This window comes from Petaurus breviceps, unplaced genomic scaffold (genome assembly GCF_028583685.1).
Source record: "Petaurus breviceps papuanus isolate PSGF00001 unplaced genomic scaffold, PetGlider_PUasm1.0 90701, whole genome shotgun sequence".
NCBI classification, from domain to species: domain Eukaryota; kingdom Metazoa; phylum Chordata; class Mammalia; order Diprotodontia; family Petauridae; genus Petaurus; species Petaurus breviceps.
In genome coordinates this window covers 3,950,608-3,968,250 of record NW_027187316.1, presented here as the reverse complement: position 1 = coordinate 3,968,250, position 17,643 = coordinate 3,950,608, and the positions used below count along the sequence as shown (strand labels likewise).

The 17,643-nt window shown below is 37.1% G+C and overlaps 1 protein-coding gene across 3 annotated transcripts in view; it reads right to left on the bottom strand.

Annotated features, from left to right (window-relative positions):
• The window catches only part of CYP39A1 (cytochrome P450 family 39 subfamily A member 1), a 145,991-nt gene that overhangs the window by 77,123 nt on the left and 51,225 nt on the right, over nucleotides 1-17,643 (bottom strand). For 2 of the 3 annotated variants that reach the window (XM_069065823.1, XM_069065822.1), the window contains one exon: nucleotides 11,375-11,465. The exons of the other annotated variant lie outside the window; for it this stretch is intronic. In XM_069065823.1, coding sequence (XP_068921924.1) covers nucleotides 11,375-11,465 — 91 coding nt within the window. The remainder of the gene's footprint in view (nucleotides 1-11,374; nucleotides 11,466-17,643) is intronic. 3 annotated transcript variants of the gene reach the window in all.

Below are 17,643 nucleotides of genomic sequence, written 5' to 3'. Positions count from 1 at the left end.
ATACTTAAAAAAGAAAAGCTGCATATAATAGATTTGTAGTTTCATGCACATCCTTCTTTGTGTTATACTCTATATGGAAGTACCTATTTTTCTGAGGTTTATTCAGAATTTTTTTCATGAGAAAAAAGCATATTGGCACATATTTAAAGGTAAAAGAAAATCTGAGTATGTAATTCACTTCATGATAGGAGAAGATGATAAAATGCCTCTGGCTTTCAAATTTGGTTTCAGAGACAGAATTCTACATGATATTTAACTAGTTTACCAAATTAAAGATAAAACCACTATGGCTAGTACCTAGAAATTCTCAAATATAACCTCATAATAAAGCAAATCATCCTTTATGCTCAGTGACTTTGAAAATGTTCTTCCTACACTAATCCAAGTTAATTTTACATAGGTAAAAGTACTATATCCCTTTAAGGAATCATCAGCAATTAGCTAGATTCACTAGTTCTAAACTGCAAGGGCAAGCAACACCTGAAATGCTTAAGTTCCCTAAACACTAATCAGGAGTTATATGCTATGGTTCTGCTAACTCAAAGAATAACTATAGAAAAATGTAGAGATTTGTATACATATAATACTGCTTCAAATAAAAATCTAACTTGTGGAACATGAAAGGGGAGTGAGCAAGGTGCAGGAAAGGGAAGGGTCAACACGTTATCAAAGCACCTATTTTCAAAAATCACACTAATCACAGTTAATTTGGATATTCAGAAATATAATGTTCAGGGTCTAGCAACCACTGACTACCATGATCTTAGAACCTAACAGAGACATAGCCAAGAAAACAGGAAAGGACTCAAAAGGTATTGTCAAGGAAAGGGTAGTTTCAGACTTCCTGGAGAAGTGTTAGAAACATCTTCATTACTAACTATAGGTGAGTATCTCAAATTGCCTAAAGGATAGCTCTACTTTGTCCCACTGTAAACTTAAACTTAGTGTATCTGAAAATTAGCTCAACTCTTAGCCTTGACCTTACCCTTTTTTTATTGGCATCACTACTCATTATTTTCTACATTTCATAAATTAAACAGGTGAATAGGCTGGATTGTCTTTAGGAAATTGTGAAGCTCTTTTAATGACTCCAAGCATTTCAATTAAACAAAAATCCATCTTTTCATTACAACATTCTACTGGTTCTGTTATATGGCTGTACAGGGGAGGACAGTGTGTGCTGGCCAATGAGAGGCAAGTGTTAAATTTTCAGTATAAGCACTTACACCTCAGAAATGTGCAAACACTACAAATTGGGGCTTGACTTATTGTTCTGTTGATTGACTCTAGACTTAAGAAATGGATGGAGAGGTGGAGCCAAGATGGTGGAATGGAAGCAGTAACTTTTCTAAGCTCCTCCATGAATCTCATCACTAAACTTCAAAAAGCGAATCTGAACGGATTTGGAATGTCAGAATCCACTGGAAGACAGAGCATGGCAGAATCCAGCCCAAGAAAGTGCCCGTGTGAGACGGGGAAAGGGGAGCGCAAAGCATGCGGGGACTGCACCAGCCCAGACTAGAGAGCAGACTACAGCAGAGAGAGAAGGAGCCCCAGTCAGCAAACTCACCCACCCTGAGGGACATTTGCAGCCCTCTCACTAGTATCTCACCACTGGGTTGGAGCTGGGTAAGAGAAAGCAAAGGCCCCAAGCAGAGACAGCAGCTTCTCCTGGGGCTATCAGCCCACAGCCTGGAAGTGTAAAAATCACCTGCCAGATTTTCCAGGGGCCAGGATGGCAAAGTAAACTCTAGCTGCTCCAATTCCCCACCACCCCAGAAAACCCAGAGATAAATGTCCCACCCAGAGTAAAATCCTGAATTAGCGAAAATAGCCTCAGGCTTAGAAGTCACTGAGAAAGGGTGTAACTGAGGCAGTAAAGAGTCTGAAGTGAAGGGTGGGAGGGGTCCCAAACAAGCCCCACTTCACCTGACCAGAAAGAGCTCCCAAAGCCCAGGGGCTAGAGCCAACAAGAGCTAACAACAGAAGCCCAGGAGGACCTCAGCACTATCAGGGGAATCTGAAGACATCAGTGCTGGCTGCTGGCCGCCACCTGCTGAGCCAGCCTGAGTTGTAGCCCAGGGGCACAGAGGCCGAAATCTGAAGCAGCCAGACCACCCCTCCCCCACGTTACTCTGTGAGCCTCAGGGTAACTCAGAAGAAACACTGTGAATCCTGGCCTTGGCCTCTATCTAGACACCCAGAGGCTACAGCACACAAAGCCAACAACCAGGCCATTAGCTCCCAGCCTGAGAAATTAGGAAATAGGAAATTACAATGGGAAGGAAGGAAGCTGAGAAAGAGAAGGGGAAGGCAAGAAGATAGATCAGAGCTTATTATAGCGAGCAAGAACAACCAAATACAGAGGACAACACGGACTCTATACTCACACCTGAGACCACAGAAGGAAATATGAACTGGTCTCAAGCTCAAAAAGCAGTCTTGGAGGAGCTCAAGGAAGATTTTAAAACCCAAATTAAAGAGGAAGAAGATAAATTTAAATCTACAGTGATCAAATTGGAAAAAAGTGTCACTGAAGAAAACAAATCCTTAAAAAGTAAAATTTGTAACCTAATAGGAGAAAATACCTCCCTAAAAAAGGAACTTCAAAAACTAACCAAAGAAAATAATTCACTAAAAATTAGAATCACTCAAATTGAAGCTCAGGACTCTATGATGCACCAAGAGTCAATAAAGCAAAACATTAAGATTGAAAAATTAGAAGAAAGTATAAAATATCTCACTGGAAAAACAACTGACTTGGAGAATAGATCCAGGAGAGATAACCTAAGAATTATTGGTCAACTGGAAAGCCACAATGAAAAAAGCAGCCTGGACAACATCCTCCAAGAGATTGTCAAAGAAAACTGTCCTGAAGTCCTAGAATCAGAAGGTAAAATAGTTTTCGTAAGAATTCACCAGACTCCTCCTGAAAGAGATCCCAAATTGAAAACTCCAAGAAATATAGTAACCAAATTCCAGAATTACAGAGTTAAGAAGAAAATACTGCAAGCAGCCAAAAAGAAACAATTCAAATATTGAGGAACTACAGTCAGGATTACACAGGACCTAGCAGCTTCTACATTAAGAGATCAGAGGGATTGGAATTTGATATTTTTTAAGGCTAAAGAGCTAGGACTGCAACCAAAGATCAACTACCTGGCAAAACTGAGCATAATCTTTCAGGCTAGGAGATGGTCATTTAATGAAAAAAGGGACTTCCAGACTTTCCTGATGAAAAAGCCAGAGCTCAGTGGAAAATCTGATCTCCAATTACAAGACTCAAGAAAGACATAAAAAGGTAAAGAAGGGAAATACACACTCTCATACACACATGCACACTCACACACACATGCACATAACTTGGGATGCAATAAGAACAAACCGTTTACATCCCTACATGAGAAGCTAATACCTATCAATATTGAAATTTATATGATTATCACGACCTTTTAAAGGGATATACATATAGAGGGTGTGGGCATAAATGAACTAATTTGATGATAAAAAAACACGTATATTAAGGGGTTCAAAGGGACGGTAATGGGATAAAAGGAAAGGATGAGGTAGAAAAAGGTAAATTATGCTATACAAAGAGGCATAAAGACATACTATAGAAGAGAGGAAGGAGAGAGGGAGATGAACATCATTTGAACATTATCCTCATTGGTTCTGGTTCAAAGAGGGATCAACACAGTCAATTAAGTTTAAGATTCTGATGTGAAAAGATATAAAATCTCATTATAATAGAGGGAAAGGAGGGAGGGAGAGGAGCACTGTATGAAATTTACCCTCATTGGTTTGGGTTCAAAGAGGGAATAACATACTCTGATAAGGATAAAAATCCATTGTGCCCTATAGGCAGTAGGAGAGGTAAGGGGGCGATAAGAAGGAGGGTGGGTTAGAAGGGAGGCAAATAGTAGCAAGAGGAAAGGGTAGGTAAAGGGGGGGGGGGGGGTCACAGGGATGGAATACTGAGGGAGGCAGTGGTCAAAAGTAAAACCCTAAAGGAGGAGAAGGGAGAAGGAAGAAAGAAAAACATAAACAGAGGAGGGAACAAGATGAAAGGAAAGAGACAGATATTAATCATTACTGAGAATATGAATGGGATGAACTCTCCCATAAAAGAGAGGCAGATAGCAGAATGGATTAAAAACCATAATCCTACAATATGCTGTCTACAAGAAACACATTTGAAACAAGGGAATATGCAGATGGTAAAGGTAAAAGGCTGGAGTAGAACATACTATGCTTCAGCTAAAGTAAAAAAAAAAGCAAGGGTAGCAATCCTTATCTCAGATAAAGCAAAAGCAAAAACAGATATAATTAAAAGAGATAAGGAAGGAAACTATATCCTGCTAAAAGGCACCATCGAAAATGAAGCAATATCATTACTTAACATATATGCACCAAGTGGTATAGCATCCAAATTCCTAGAGGAGAAGCTAAGGGAATTAGAGGAAGAAATAGAGGGTGAAACTATACTAGTGGGTGACCTTAATCACCCCTCTCTGAACTTGATAAATCTAACCTCAAAATAAACAAGAAAGAAGTTAAGGAGGTGAATATAATTTTAGAGAGGCTAGATATGATAGATATCTGGAAAAAAATGAATGAGGTTAAAAAGGAATATACCTTCTTTTCATCAGTACATGGCACATACACAAAAATCAACCATGTACTAGGGCTTAAAACCCTCACAATTCAGTGCTGAAATTTGTATTGTGTCTGAGGCTGGATTTGAACTCAGGTCCTCCTGATTCCAGGGCCGGTGCTCTATTCACTGTACCACCTACCCACCCCCCAAGCTATCACTCTTTACACATGATATGATGATATACTTAGAGAATCCTAGAGAATCAAGTAAAAAACAACTTGAGACAATAAATTTGGCAAAATAGCAGGGTATAAAATAAACCCACATAAATCCTCAGTATATTTCTAACGACATCCAACAGCAAGAGATAGAAAGAGAAATCCCATTTAAAGTTACTGTAGACATTATAAAATATTTGGGAATCTACCTGCCAAAACAAACCCAGGACCTATATGAACACAACTACAAACACTTTTCACGCAAATAAAGTCAGATCTAACTAATTGGAAAAACATCAATTTTACCTAAATTAAATTACATATTTAGTGCCATACCAATCAATTTACCAAAAATTACTTTATAGAACTAGAAAAAATAGAAACAAAATTCATTTGGAAGAACAAAAGGTCTAGAATATCAAGGGAATTAATGAAAAGAAATGCTAGGGAAGGTGGCCTAGCTATATCAGATTTTAATCTGTATTATAAAGCAGCAGTCCTCAAAACTACTTGGTACTGGCTAAGGAATAGAGCAGGGGATCAATGGAATAGATACGGTACATGAGACTCAGCAGTCAATGACTATAGTAATCAACTGTTTGATAAACCCAAAGACCCCAGTGTTTAGGATAAGAACTCACTATTTGACAAAAACTGCTGGGAAAACTGGAATGTTAGTATGGCAGAAACTGGGCATAGACCATTATGTAACACTGTATACCAATAAAAGCTGATACTGTAAGCAATCTGGGAAAGCAAGGAATAGTTTACCTGTCAGATTTATGGAGAGGGGAAGACTTTATGACCAAACAAGAATTAGAGAGCATTATAAAACACAAAATGGATAATTTTGATTATATTAAATTGAAAAGCTTCTGTACAAACAAAGCCAATGTAACCAGGGTTAGGAGGGAAGTGGAAAATTGGGAAAGAATTTTTAAACCAATGTCTCTGATAAAGGTCTCATTTCTAAAATGTACAGGGAACTGAGTCAAATCTATAAGAATACAAGTCATTCCCCAATTGATAAATGGTCAAATGCTATGAACAGGCAGTTTTCAGAAGAACAAATTAAAGATAGCTATAAGCATATGAAAAAATGCTCTAAATCACTATTGATTAGAGAAATGCAAATCAAAACAACTCTGAGGTACCACATCTCGCCAGTCAGACTGGCTAAGATGACAAAACAGGAAAATGATAAATGCTGGAGAGGATTGGACAAATTGGAATACTAATGCATTTTTGGTAGAGTTGTAAACTGATTCAACCATTCTGAAGAGCAATCTGGAAATGTGCCTAAAGGGCTATAAGTAATTTCATACCCTTTGACCCTTCTAGGGTTGTATCCCAAAGAGATCATAGAAACTTGAGGTCTAGACCCATATGTACAAAAATATTTATAGCAGCTCTTTTTGTGGTGACAAAGTATTGGAAATTAAGAGGATGCCCATCAATTGGGGAATGGCTAAACAAATTGTGGTATATGAATGTAATGGAATACTATTGTGCTGTAAAAAACGAGGAGCAGATTGACTTCGTATTTACCTGGAGAGGCTTATATGAACTGATGCTGAGTGAGAAGAGCAGAACCAGGAGAAATTTGTACACAATTACAGACACAATGTATGTGTGATGACCAACTTTGATAGACTGGACTCTTCTCAGCAATGCAGGGTTATAAGTCAACTCCAAAAGTCTCATGATGGAGAGAGATGTCTACATTCAGAGAAAGAACTAGAAATAACAGAGTTTGAATGCAGATTGAAGCAAACTACCTGCTCTCTGTCTTTTTCTTGTTTGGTGTTGTCTCCTCTTTCTCATTGTTCTTTCCATCCAATACAATCCTTCTTTATAACCTGACTAATGTCTAATGTGAAAGTATTTGCAGATCCTATACTTGATTGTATACCACCATGGGGGGAGGGAAGGGAGAGAGGGGGAGAAAATTTGAAACTCAAGTAATTGTAGAATTGAATCTTGTAAACTAAAAGTAAACAAATTAATAAAGACCAAAAAAAATTTTTTTAATGGATGGAGAAAATGTTAATGATGCAGGTTAAACTTAAAAGCATGCCATGCATACATTTTCCAGAGTTGATTATTAAACATTCAACAGCACACCCCTAGCTATGAATCACAGAAAACAATGGTCTCCAAAGAACTGAAATTGAGGCTCACATAAAGAACAGAGGGATTCATGGTCGCCATTAATTAGCTGCAATACTACTAACAAAAAATTTGAGAGCAGAGGCCATTTCATTTTTGTCTGTGTCTCCTACACTAGCATAATATCTAGCATATAGTAGGTGCTAAGAGAATAATAAATGCTTATTAAGTAAATAAATGAAGAAATACTTGTTCATTGACTGCTTTGTTTTTGGCCTCAAAGGTCCCTTCCAATTCTGCAACCATGAACTTATGATCCTATAATTGATTTGTTTTTGTTTTTTGTTTTCTAGGCATGCCCTGTGTTCTGTCACAGTGAATATTATTTCTGGCAAAGGCTTAAATCCAACAACCCAGAACAAAATTCAAGAATTCCCCAAGAAATAGATCAAAATGAAAAAAAAATGATTTTTTTAGAGATTTTTATACACACAATACTGCTTCAAATAAAAATCTAACTTGTAGAACATGAAAGGGAAGTGGGTGAGGTGCAGGTAAGGGAAGGGTCAATATGGTATCAAAGCACATACTTTTAAAAATCATACTGATCACAGTTAATTTGGATTTTTATAATGATGGTTTTCAATATGGGAGTCAGATACCAGAATGCTTTTTAAGGTAGTCATTTTATCTAATTCATTCATGGACTCAGAAAACCAACCAGAAGAGAAATATTTCTCAGATTTCTGTTTTTTTTTTCCTCAGAGCTCTACAATATATAACCAGGAACCAGAATTTCCCTCTTGTTAGGGTTGAAGAAGTTTCTTAAAAGTTCTTGTAGTGCCTTTTTCGTGATGGTAAAATATCGATATCCATCAATTGGGGAATGGCTGATCAAACTGTGGTATATGAATGTAATGGAATATTATTGTTCAATTATAAGTGATAAGGCAGATTTCATAATTAACTGATGCAAAGGGAAATGAGCAGAACCAAGAAAATATTGTACACAGTATCAGAAGCATTGTATGCTGATCAACTAAGAATGACTTAGCTCTTGTCAGCAACACAACGATCTAAAAGACAAGTGCAAAGGCCCCATGATGAAAAATGCTATCCACATCCAGAAAAAGAACTGATAGATTCAATGTAGATCGAACATTTTTCACTTACTTTTTCTGGTGTTTTTTTTTTCCTTTTGATCTATTTCTTCTTTCACAACTGTGACTAATATAGAAATATGTTTTACATAATTGCACATATATAACCTATATCAAATTGCCTACCATTTTAGGAAGAGGGGAGGAGGGGGAGGAAGAAAGAAAAATCTGGAACTCAAAATCTTGTAAAAATAAATGCTAAAAATTTTCTTGACATACAATTGGGAAAAATAAAATACTATTATATATAAAAATAAATAAAATTTTAAAAATAAAATATGAAGATAGCAGATTAAAAAACTAAATAGCAGAAATTCACATTTTCTTATGCTTTCTTCTTTGCATTTTGGAGCATCTATGTTAATGACTACTAATTTGACAATAAAATAATTTTAAAAGAATACAGTACTTGTAGTCCTTTTACATATATATGGGTGCATATATACAGATATATGTATATATGTATGTATGTTATGTATGTATATGTGGTGTGGGAATAGGATCAAGAATTCCCTGGCAGGCCTTCCCAATCTTATGTTGTAAAAATAGGACTTCAAACATATCCTGAACAAAAGCATGATTTTTGGGAGAATTAAATAAAATAATATACATGAAGTACTTTATAATCTTAAAGCACTCTATATTGTTGGGTTAGCAAATTAAAACTCACCTAAACCTGTTAAATTTATATGATCTCAGATCCAACTTCAAATCCCAAATTAGTTATTCATTATGAGCATCCCACCCCACTGCATCTTTCCACTTCTTGCTCTGGGACCAATTATCAAATCAGTATTTTCATTGTAGGCCCTGCAGTTCCCCTCATGATCACTGTAACTCCCGACCAAAATTTTCTTCCTTAGCTCAGTGGGGACTGGGCCACTGAACTGACTCACCTCTGTATTTATATTGCCAGGGCTTAGCATAGTGCTGGGCATATAGTAGGCACTTAATAACTGCTTTGTTTTTTTTTTTCAAAAGAAATATCATCATCTAAGTCAACCTAAAAAGTATATGTCATCTATCCCAATGACTGTACACTTGTTTCAATCTCCAATCTGTGGGGTAATGGAAAGCAACTTAGACTTGACAATAAAGGAGACCTGTATTTGAATTATGCCTTCCAATTACTTCCTTATGATCTTAGGTAAATCACTTCTACTCTCTAGGCATCAATTTCCTCTTATGTCAAACAAGGGGGTGCAACTTAATCTATAAGATCCCTTCTTGCTCTAAACCCTTCCTTCGATTATAAACTACAAGAATGGACCTTAGAGACCATCTCATCACTTCCCTTTTCAGTTGATCTTGATCTATCATAATCCTCTTCCATTTCCCATCTCCAAGTCTGCCCAGGATGTTCCCCATGCCTGGAATGCCCTCCTTTGGCCTCTTTAGAATTTCTAGATCCCTTCAAAGCTCAGCTGAAATGCTACATCTAATCATTCCAATAGTAATGCCTCCTCTCCAAATTACCTTGTACTTTGTATCTATTTTGTGCATATTTAGAGATGTTTGTACATGTTGTTTTCCACAACAGAATGCAAGATCCTTCAGGTCAGGGACTGCTTCACTGCTGTCTTTGCATCTCCAGGGTCTAATAAAGTGTTATCTGGCAAAGAAACACATACTTAATGTGCAGGCACTTATTAAGTATGGGTTCTGTGTCAGGCACTGTGCTAAGTAGTGAGGATACAAAGATAGAAGGAAAAATGTCCACGCCATCAAGGAGCTTAAGCTGGGGAACATAGCATATGCATAAATAAACACATGCGAAATACATAAAAATAAGAGGAGGACTCAGCAAAGGCTTCAGGTCAACTGTATCACCAGAACATTTCTGAAGGAAACGAAGAATTCTGGGATGTGCAGGTGAATGGGGAGGCATATTCCCTACATGGGGAACAGCCTTTATCCAACATAGGTAGTTTTGTGTACGAGGAACAAGAAGGCCAGTTCAATAATAAGTTAATAAATTCTTATTGTTAATGAACAGAAATAAATAAAAAAATTAAAAAGATAATCCAAATAAAATTCTTTCAGTAATAATCTGAGCCATCATTTTTCGCTTTGTAATATATCTTTTTCATAACATAAGTTATTTTCTTATTTCAAATGTGAACCAAACAGTTCTCGTTTACTACATACATGAGCATAGAAACTGATCTTTTAAAGTGAAAATATTTTTTTCTTAAACTGGTACAATGGCAATTGTGCCCAACCCTGGACCCACCTCACATACCATTGCCATATAAAGAAAGGAGATTTTCTCAGGCCCCAGTTTCAGGCAAGGGAATACAGAACAAGAACTGAACTGGGTCAATTTCAATCTGAAACAGATATTTTTTTTATCTCTGAAGTACTGACAAACAATTTTTTAGGAAAATTTGTGGGGAAAGGCATAAGGAATTATAAGTAACATTTTCAGTATACAGATTTACCGAAAGTGATAAGCACTCTTATTGGAGAAGGGAAAAGGGAAGGGAATAAATATATAGATAGAGAGATAACTATATATATATATGTATATATATACATACACACACAAATATATAGATATAGAGTGCCAAGTCCTCTGCTAAATGTTTTGCAAATATCTCGTTTGATTGTATAAATAATTTCTAAAAATGAGTCTTCAATAAGGGGATATCATTGTGTCATATGGAATAAAAAACATGAAGAATTCAGAGAAATTACAGGAAGACCCATTTACACTGAAGCAGAGGATAAAAAGCAGAGATAAAGAAACAATTTACCCATGATAGCTACAACAATGTAAACTGTAACTAAGGATTATGTACTAAGAGGCAACAAAACTCACATAAAAGATGACAGATATCACATTAGCAAAGTTAAATCATCTCTTTCCCTTCTGTTAACCATCAATGAACTATGAAAAGTAGAGTGACAAGTTCTATCAGTTGTAATAAGCTCTTAGGTTATGTTCCGGAGACAAAAGTCATGGGTTCATATAGATGGAATTAGAAGGGACCTCAAAGGCCATCTAATGTCTTCATTTTGTAAATGAAGACATGGAGGCACAAAAGAGAGTGACTTTCCCAAAGTCACACAAGTAGAAAACTTCAGAGATGGCCCTTAAATGTCTACCCTCTTTGGTCCAGACGTCTTTCTGCTATACCATACTGACCCTAGTTGTTTAGGGGTTTTTCTGGCTTCTGACTCTAGTGACAAAATAAAATGGCATATAAAACTTAAAAATAAGGAGATGACACCACCACCACCACCACCACCACCAAATCTTCAATTGTTATCTAGTTATGGTTTTGTACCTGCTTCACCAAACACAGAAGATATGCCTTCCATGATATTCTTGTAAACAGAAGGATTATAAAGAATATAAATGACTGTCCAATAAGCAACCTTCAAAAGAAAAAGAAGTAGGTTAAAAGTTTAAATTTAAAAGACTACAGGGGGAGACGGGAGGAAAAGATTTATGATGCGGCATAGAAACTGCTATTATTACTATAACCATTTTATAGTTGAGAAAACTGTGGCAAAAAGAGGTTAAGTGACTTGTCTGAGCTCAGGTCTTTTCCTGACTTCAAGCCTAGCCTTTTATCCACTGTACCACTGTATCAATATAGGATATAACTATGAAGTAAGAAGATTGGTTTTCACAAGTCACAGAAGAAATTCATATAGTGGCAGAAAGGAAAGGGCAGGATATTTAGGGTCACAGAACATGAATTCAAATTCTGGGCTCTTCTACTTCTTTTTCTTTTTATTGTTTTGCTTTTTGGAGGGGCAGGGCAATTAGGGTTAAGTGACTTGCCCAAGGTCACATGGCTAGTAAGTGTTAAGTGTCTGAGGCCAGATTTGAACTCGGGTCCTCCCGACTCTAGGGCCAGTACTCTATTCACTGCACCACCTAGCCACCCGTCTTCTACTTATTTACTCCCTTTGTGCCACCTTAGCCAAGTCACTTGACCCTCTCCATCTACTTTCTCTTTTGTAAAGTAAGAAAGCTGAACCAGATGGTATCTAAGGTCCCTTTCATCTTTAGATCCTATGAGCTGTGATCAGTCTCCTAAAAGTATAGCCACAACTTACACATTCAGAAATAGAAAATCATAAGACATACGTTATCTAACACATACTCTGAGAGGGAACAAATCCTTATTTTTCAAGGCTTAAATGCAATATATAGACACAATTAGCAAACCACATATATTTTAGATACCATAAACACATTTTAATATAATGCCCTAGAAACTCTACTAATTTTTAAGGCTTAAAAACTAAATTTCCCAATATTTTTCCAAAAATATGACCATCAGAGCAAGATATTATTGAAAGATTATCTATTTTGATAATTTTATCTATCTTAAATTTAATGTCAACTCTAAGTTTTTCCTTAATAAAATATTAGTATTTTATGTTGATATACTTTGTTATAATCTTTGTTAAACTTATATGAATTATATAATACTTCTCTCTAATTCATATTGATATACTTTGTTATAATCATAGTCTTTAGATATAATTATAGGTCACATTTACTTATGGTTTGTTACTGTGACAGGCACTGTATGACTATTAACCCCATTTCCCAGATGAAGAAACTAAAACTCAGAAACGTTAAAAACATATCTGAATGTAGCTAAGCTGATTTGCAGATGAGAGAACTGTGGTTTGTCACTGGGCCCTGAGATGAAGTCTTTTCACCTTAGTAGGCCCTGACAAAATGTGTTCTCCTGGCATGGCCTTCAAGAACCACAGTCACCCCCATACCAGGAAGAGGCATGGACGCTTGACACTCACTCTATTTACATAACTGGAGGATCTAGAATGAGACAGCCAGCTTGGCACAGCAGATAGTGGGCAGATCTTAGAGATAGGGAGAATCTGTGTTTAAGCCTTTCCTCTCAAACATAATGGGTGTATTCGGGTATCCGCCTGATTCATCCAACTCTAAGCTGCGGCTCCAAGAAGCTACAGCATGCACAGCAGCCACACCCTGGTAAAATCGTTTCAGCAGGCAGCCTACACCAGTTTGAAGGTAACTGACAGGCCTCAAACCCATTAGTGAGTTAGAGTGGTGTCTATTCCAAGCATGTGAAGACTTCCCCTGGCTGAATGGGCAGATGAGAACAACTTGTTCCAATGGCCATGAAGGCTGCTTTAGCAGGAACTGTGGAGCACTTAGAGCTTAGTCAGACATCAAAGGTGCCAAGGTCATGGACCGGATCCCCAGCCATCACCAGTCATCCTGACTTCTCCTGCCACTGGACTTCGATAACTGGAAGGGAAAACGAGGCTGACAACGTTGTGCAACTCTGCCTCACTTAAATCCAGTTCACACAGGAGTCAAGACATCATATGTGCCTGTGATGTCATAGGTCCCCTTTTAAAACAAAGGACTAACAACAACAATAACAAGGCAGGGAGGTCAGTACAAGGGTAGAACCCAGGGAATATATGCCAGGCACTGTCCTGGGCCAGTCACTATACTCTCTAAGACCACAAGTTGCAAAACAGGCACCAAGAGTTTTCTCATCTGGGAGTCCTTGTACCAATGAAATCATGTCTGGATCATCCCTCTACCTTTTTCCTTGCCCCACCAAAAATCCAGAACAGGGGAGATGATAGTCTCACTGAACTGACCCCAATCATAAGATATCTGAAGCGCTTTCAGTTTTAGGTACGATATTTTAGAAAGGACATTGTCGGGGCGGCTAGGTAGTTCAGTGAATAGAGCACCAGCCCTGGAGTCAGGAAGACCTGAGTTCAAATCCGACATCAGACACTTAACACAAAAACTAGCCATGTGACCTTGGGCAAGTCAAAATTGCCCTCCAAAAAGAAAAAAAAAAAAGGACATTGCCAAGCAGAACTATATCCAGAAGATAGGGCAAATTGATGAGGAAACACTAAAGTATAGTAATCAAGAACCGGTTAAAACAACTGGGGGTGCTTAGTTTGGAGAAAAGAAACCTTGGGGATAGAGGGCAGGATTGGTGTATTCAAGTAGTTAAAGGGTTACATGAAAGAGGGATTTTAGTTGTTTTCCTTGGCCACAAAATGATGACTATTGTGTAGAAAATACAGAGGGTCAAATTTTGGCTCTATATAAGGAAATGCATCCTAACAACATAACTATCCAGAAATATCTCAGGAGTCAGTGAGTTCCATTCATTAGAAGGTCTTCAGGTAGGGACTAAATGACCACTTGTCAAGAATGTCAAGATTCCTGTTCAGGCATGAATTCAACTAGATATCCTCTAAGGTATAAGATAAAGATAAATCTATGAGTTTATCTTATGCTTACAACTATTTAGCCTAAGGGTCAGAGAGTAAGACTCAAATCCAGGCTTTCTAACTATTAAGTTCAGTGCTCCTTCTGCTTTATGTAAAAAACAAAAACAAAAACCTTCTGAAAACTTTATCAGCTATAAAATAAAAATGCTTTGTTTTGTCTTTTACATTTCTCAAGAAAGGAAGAATAAAAGGGTAATTTAGGAAGGCAGAAGTGGTTTCTATTTACGTGAGAAATCATTCTGGGAAAAGTCCAGATGAAGATATGGTGAGCTGCTCTTTCTTATTTCCCTTTATGGGGATGAAATATACAATTTTAATTGAAACAAGTACTCCCCTCTGTGGTCAAAAGAAGAATAAATGCTATTATTACTATCTTCATTTCTAAAGAGACACATGGAAGAAGTTTGCATTAATGGAATTAATGAGTATTTTTCCCTATTCTATTTCTTTGGAATTCTAAGAAAGGCAACTTTTATACAAAGTGACAGGAAAAAGAGGCAATTTTATAGATAATTAAGGCAACTAGTAAAAATATAATTAAGGGTTTTCTTTTACATGCCTTTTATAGATTAGGAAAAAATAAGAACTGTAGCATTGCCATAGGATTTAGAGATCGCAGTGTTTAATTCCCAAGTAAGGAAACTAAGACCTATGGAGGCTGATGGACATGACGCAGTTAGGTGGCATAGGGAACTGAGTATTGAACTTGGAAACAGGAATATGTAAGTTCAAATCCCGCTTCAGGTATATACTTAGCTGTGCAACCCTAGACAAGTCACTTAGCATTTCTTAGTCTCAGTTCCTTCATCTGTAAAATGGAGATAATAACAGTATTTACCTCAAAGGATTGTTATAAGGATCAAATGAGATAACAAATTTTGGACCCCTTTGCAGACATTCAAGTACTACACAAATGATATCTGTTGTTGTTGTTGCTAATGTTGTCAAAGGACAACAGCAATTCCCCATAGTTAAAGGACGTGAATTGGTTGCTGTCCTTTCTTCCAGAAGAAGGTCATGAGGTCAAGGTGCAGTATGTCCAACTATGGCTGATCAGACTAATACGAGCTCGGAAGCCCATACGTTGGGCACAAACTGTCTACATGAACATCTGGAATGGACCAGCGATATGAATAGGCAGTTCACAGAGAAAGAAATCCAAGCTATCAACTAGGATATGAAAAAAACACTCCAAATCACTAATGATTGGAGAAATGAAAATTGAAACAGCTCACCTTCTATCTCACATCCATTGGAAGGGCCAGGTAGACAAAAGAGGAAAATGGCAAGTGTTGGAGGGGCTACAGGAAAACTGCTGGCAGAATTACGAACTACTCCAGCTACTTTGGAAAGCAATTTGGAGATTTATATCAAAAAAAAGTCACTAAACTGTGCAGATCCTTCGACCCAGCAATTCTCACTATTAGGCTTATGGCCAAAGACACCCAAAGAGACAGAGGGAAAGGACATGTGTACAAAAATAATATATCAGCTCTCTTTATCACAGCAAAGGACTGGCAACTAAGAAGCACATCAATTGGGAAAATGGCCAACCAAATTATGGTATATGAGTGCAATGGAATATTATTACACTTTAAGTTTCAGTGAGACATAAGCAGAAGTAAAGTGGTTTTTTTTTTGGGGGGGGGCGTGTTTTGTTATTGTTTTGCTATCTGAACTCACAGGCTCCCTGAAATTTATCCATGGACCCTTTGGAGATCTGTGGACTCCAGGTTAAGAACCCCTGTGCTAAAGCGTTAGGTGAAATCTCTTAAGATGAAATTCAAAAGGAATAAATATAAAGCTTTTATTCTTGAACAAAAAAAAAATAAACTTCACAAGTATAAAATGGGGGTGGGAGACATGATTAGACATCAGTTGTTGTAAAAATGATCTGGGAATCCTGGTGGACTACTAGCTTAACATGAGTTGGAAGTCCAAAAAACTAATGCAACCTAGAACTGTATTAACCTTCTAGGAAAAGAAAGGTGATAGTCTCTCTGTATTTTCTGACTCTGGAGGAGAGAGTAGAGCTGATGACTTCGCACAGCCCTGCCTCATTTAAATCCAATTCACTTCCAAGTCAAGATACCACCTTCCTGATGCCATTGGTTCCCTGTGAGAATGAAAAACAAAGAGCAGTCCCTGAACACACTTCATCTACAGGATTTTTTTTTTCAGTTCTTGGTACTATAAATATGAGAAAGGCACTGATAAGGTAGAGAATGTCTAGAGGACAACTAGAATGGTGAAATGCCTTGAATCCATGTCATATGAAGACTGACTGAAGGACTAGGCATGTTTAAGTGTGAAGAAAGAAAGACTTGGGAGGAACTTAATAGTCGTCTTCAATTTTTGGACAGGCTGTTGTATGGAGAAAAGATTAAACTAGTTCTGCTTGACCCCAGAAGACAGAAGCAGAAGCAAAAGGTGTAAACTACGTAAGAGACTAATTTTTCATATTTATTTATTTCATTTTTAATTTATGGAATAAAAGAAGCATTTCCATAACACAGTATAATAAAAATAATTGCACTTGAGACTGCAAATCTACTGTATAAAACTTGCTACTCATTTTAAACATATAATAAAGTTATCATGTAAATTTTTTTCATTTTTTTCTTCTCTCCCTCACCTTAGAGATAGTTACCATTATACACAAATACATGTATATACATAAAATTATTCTATACGTACTTCTATTTATCAGCTCTTTCTCTAGATGCAGATACCATCTTTCTTCATTCATTTATAGTGAATTTGGATGTTTTTAACAGTCAAAATGACTTATTTGCTCAAAGTCATTCTTAAAACAATATTGCTGTTACTGTATAAAATGTTCTGCTCACTTCACTATTATTTCATGCAAGTCTTTCTGTTTTTCTAAGATCACTGAGCTCATCATTTCTGACAGCACAGTAGTGTTCCATCACAATCACATTCCACAACTTGTTCAGTCATTCCTCAACTGATTGGCATCCCTGCAATTCCCACAAAGAGAGCTGCTATAAACATTTCAGATTATACAGGTTCTTTTCCTCTTTTCCCTAATCATCTTTGGAAATAAACTTAGTAGTGGTTTGCTGGGTCAAATAGCATTTTAATAACCCTTTAGACATAATTCCACATTGCTCTCCAAAATGGCTGGATCTGTTCACAATTCCAATTTGAGTTCGATGTCAGGAAATACTTCCTAACAAATAAATTCCTCAAAAGTGGAAGGGGCCACCTCAAAAGCTGGTGTGTTCCCCCCTCTAAGAGGTCATCAAGCAGTAGCTGG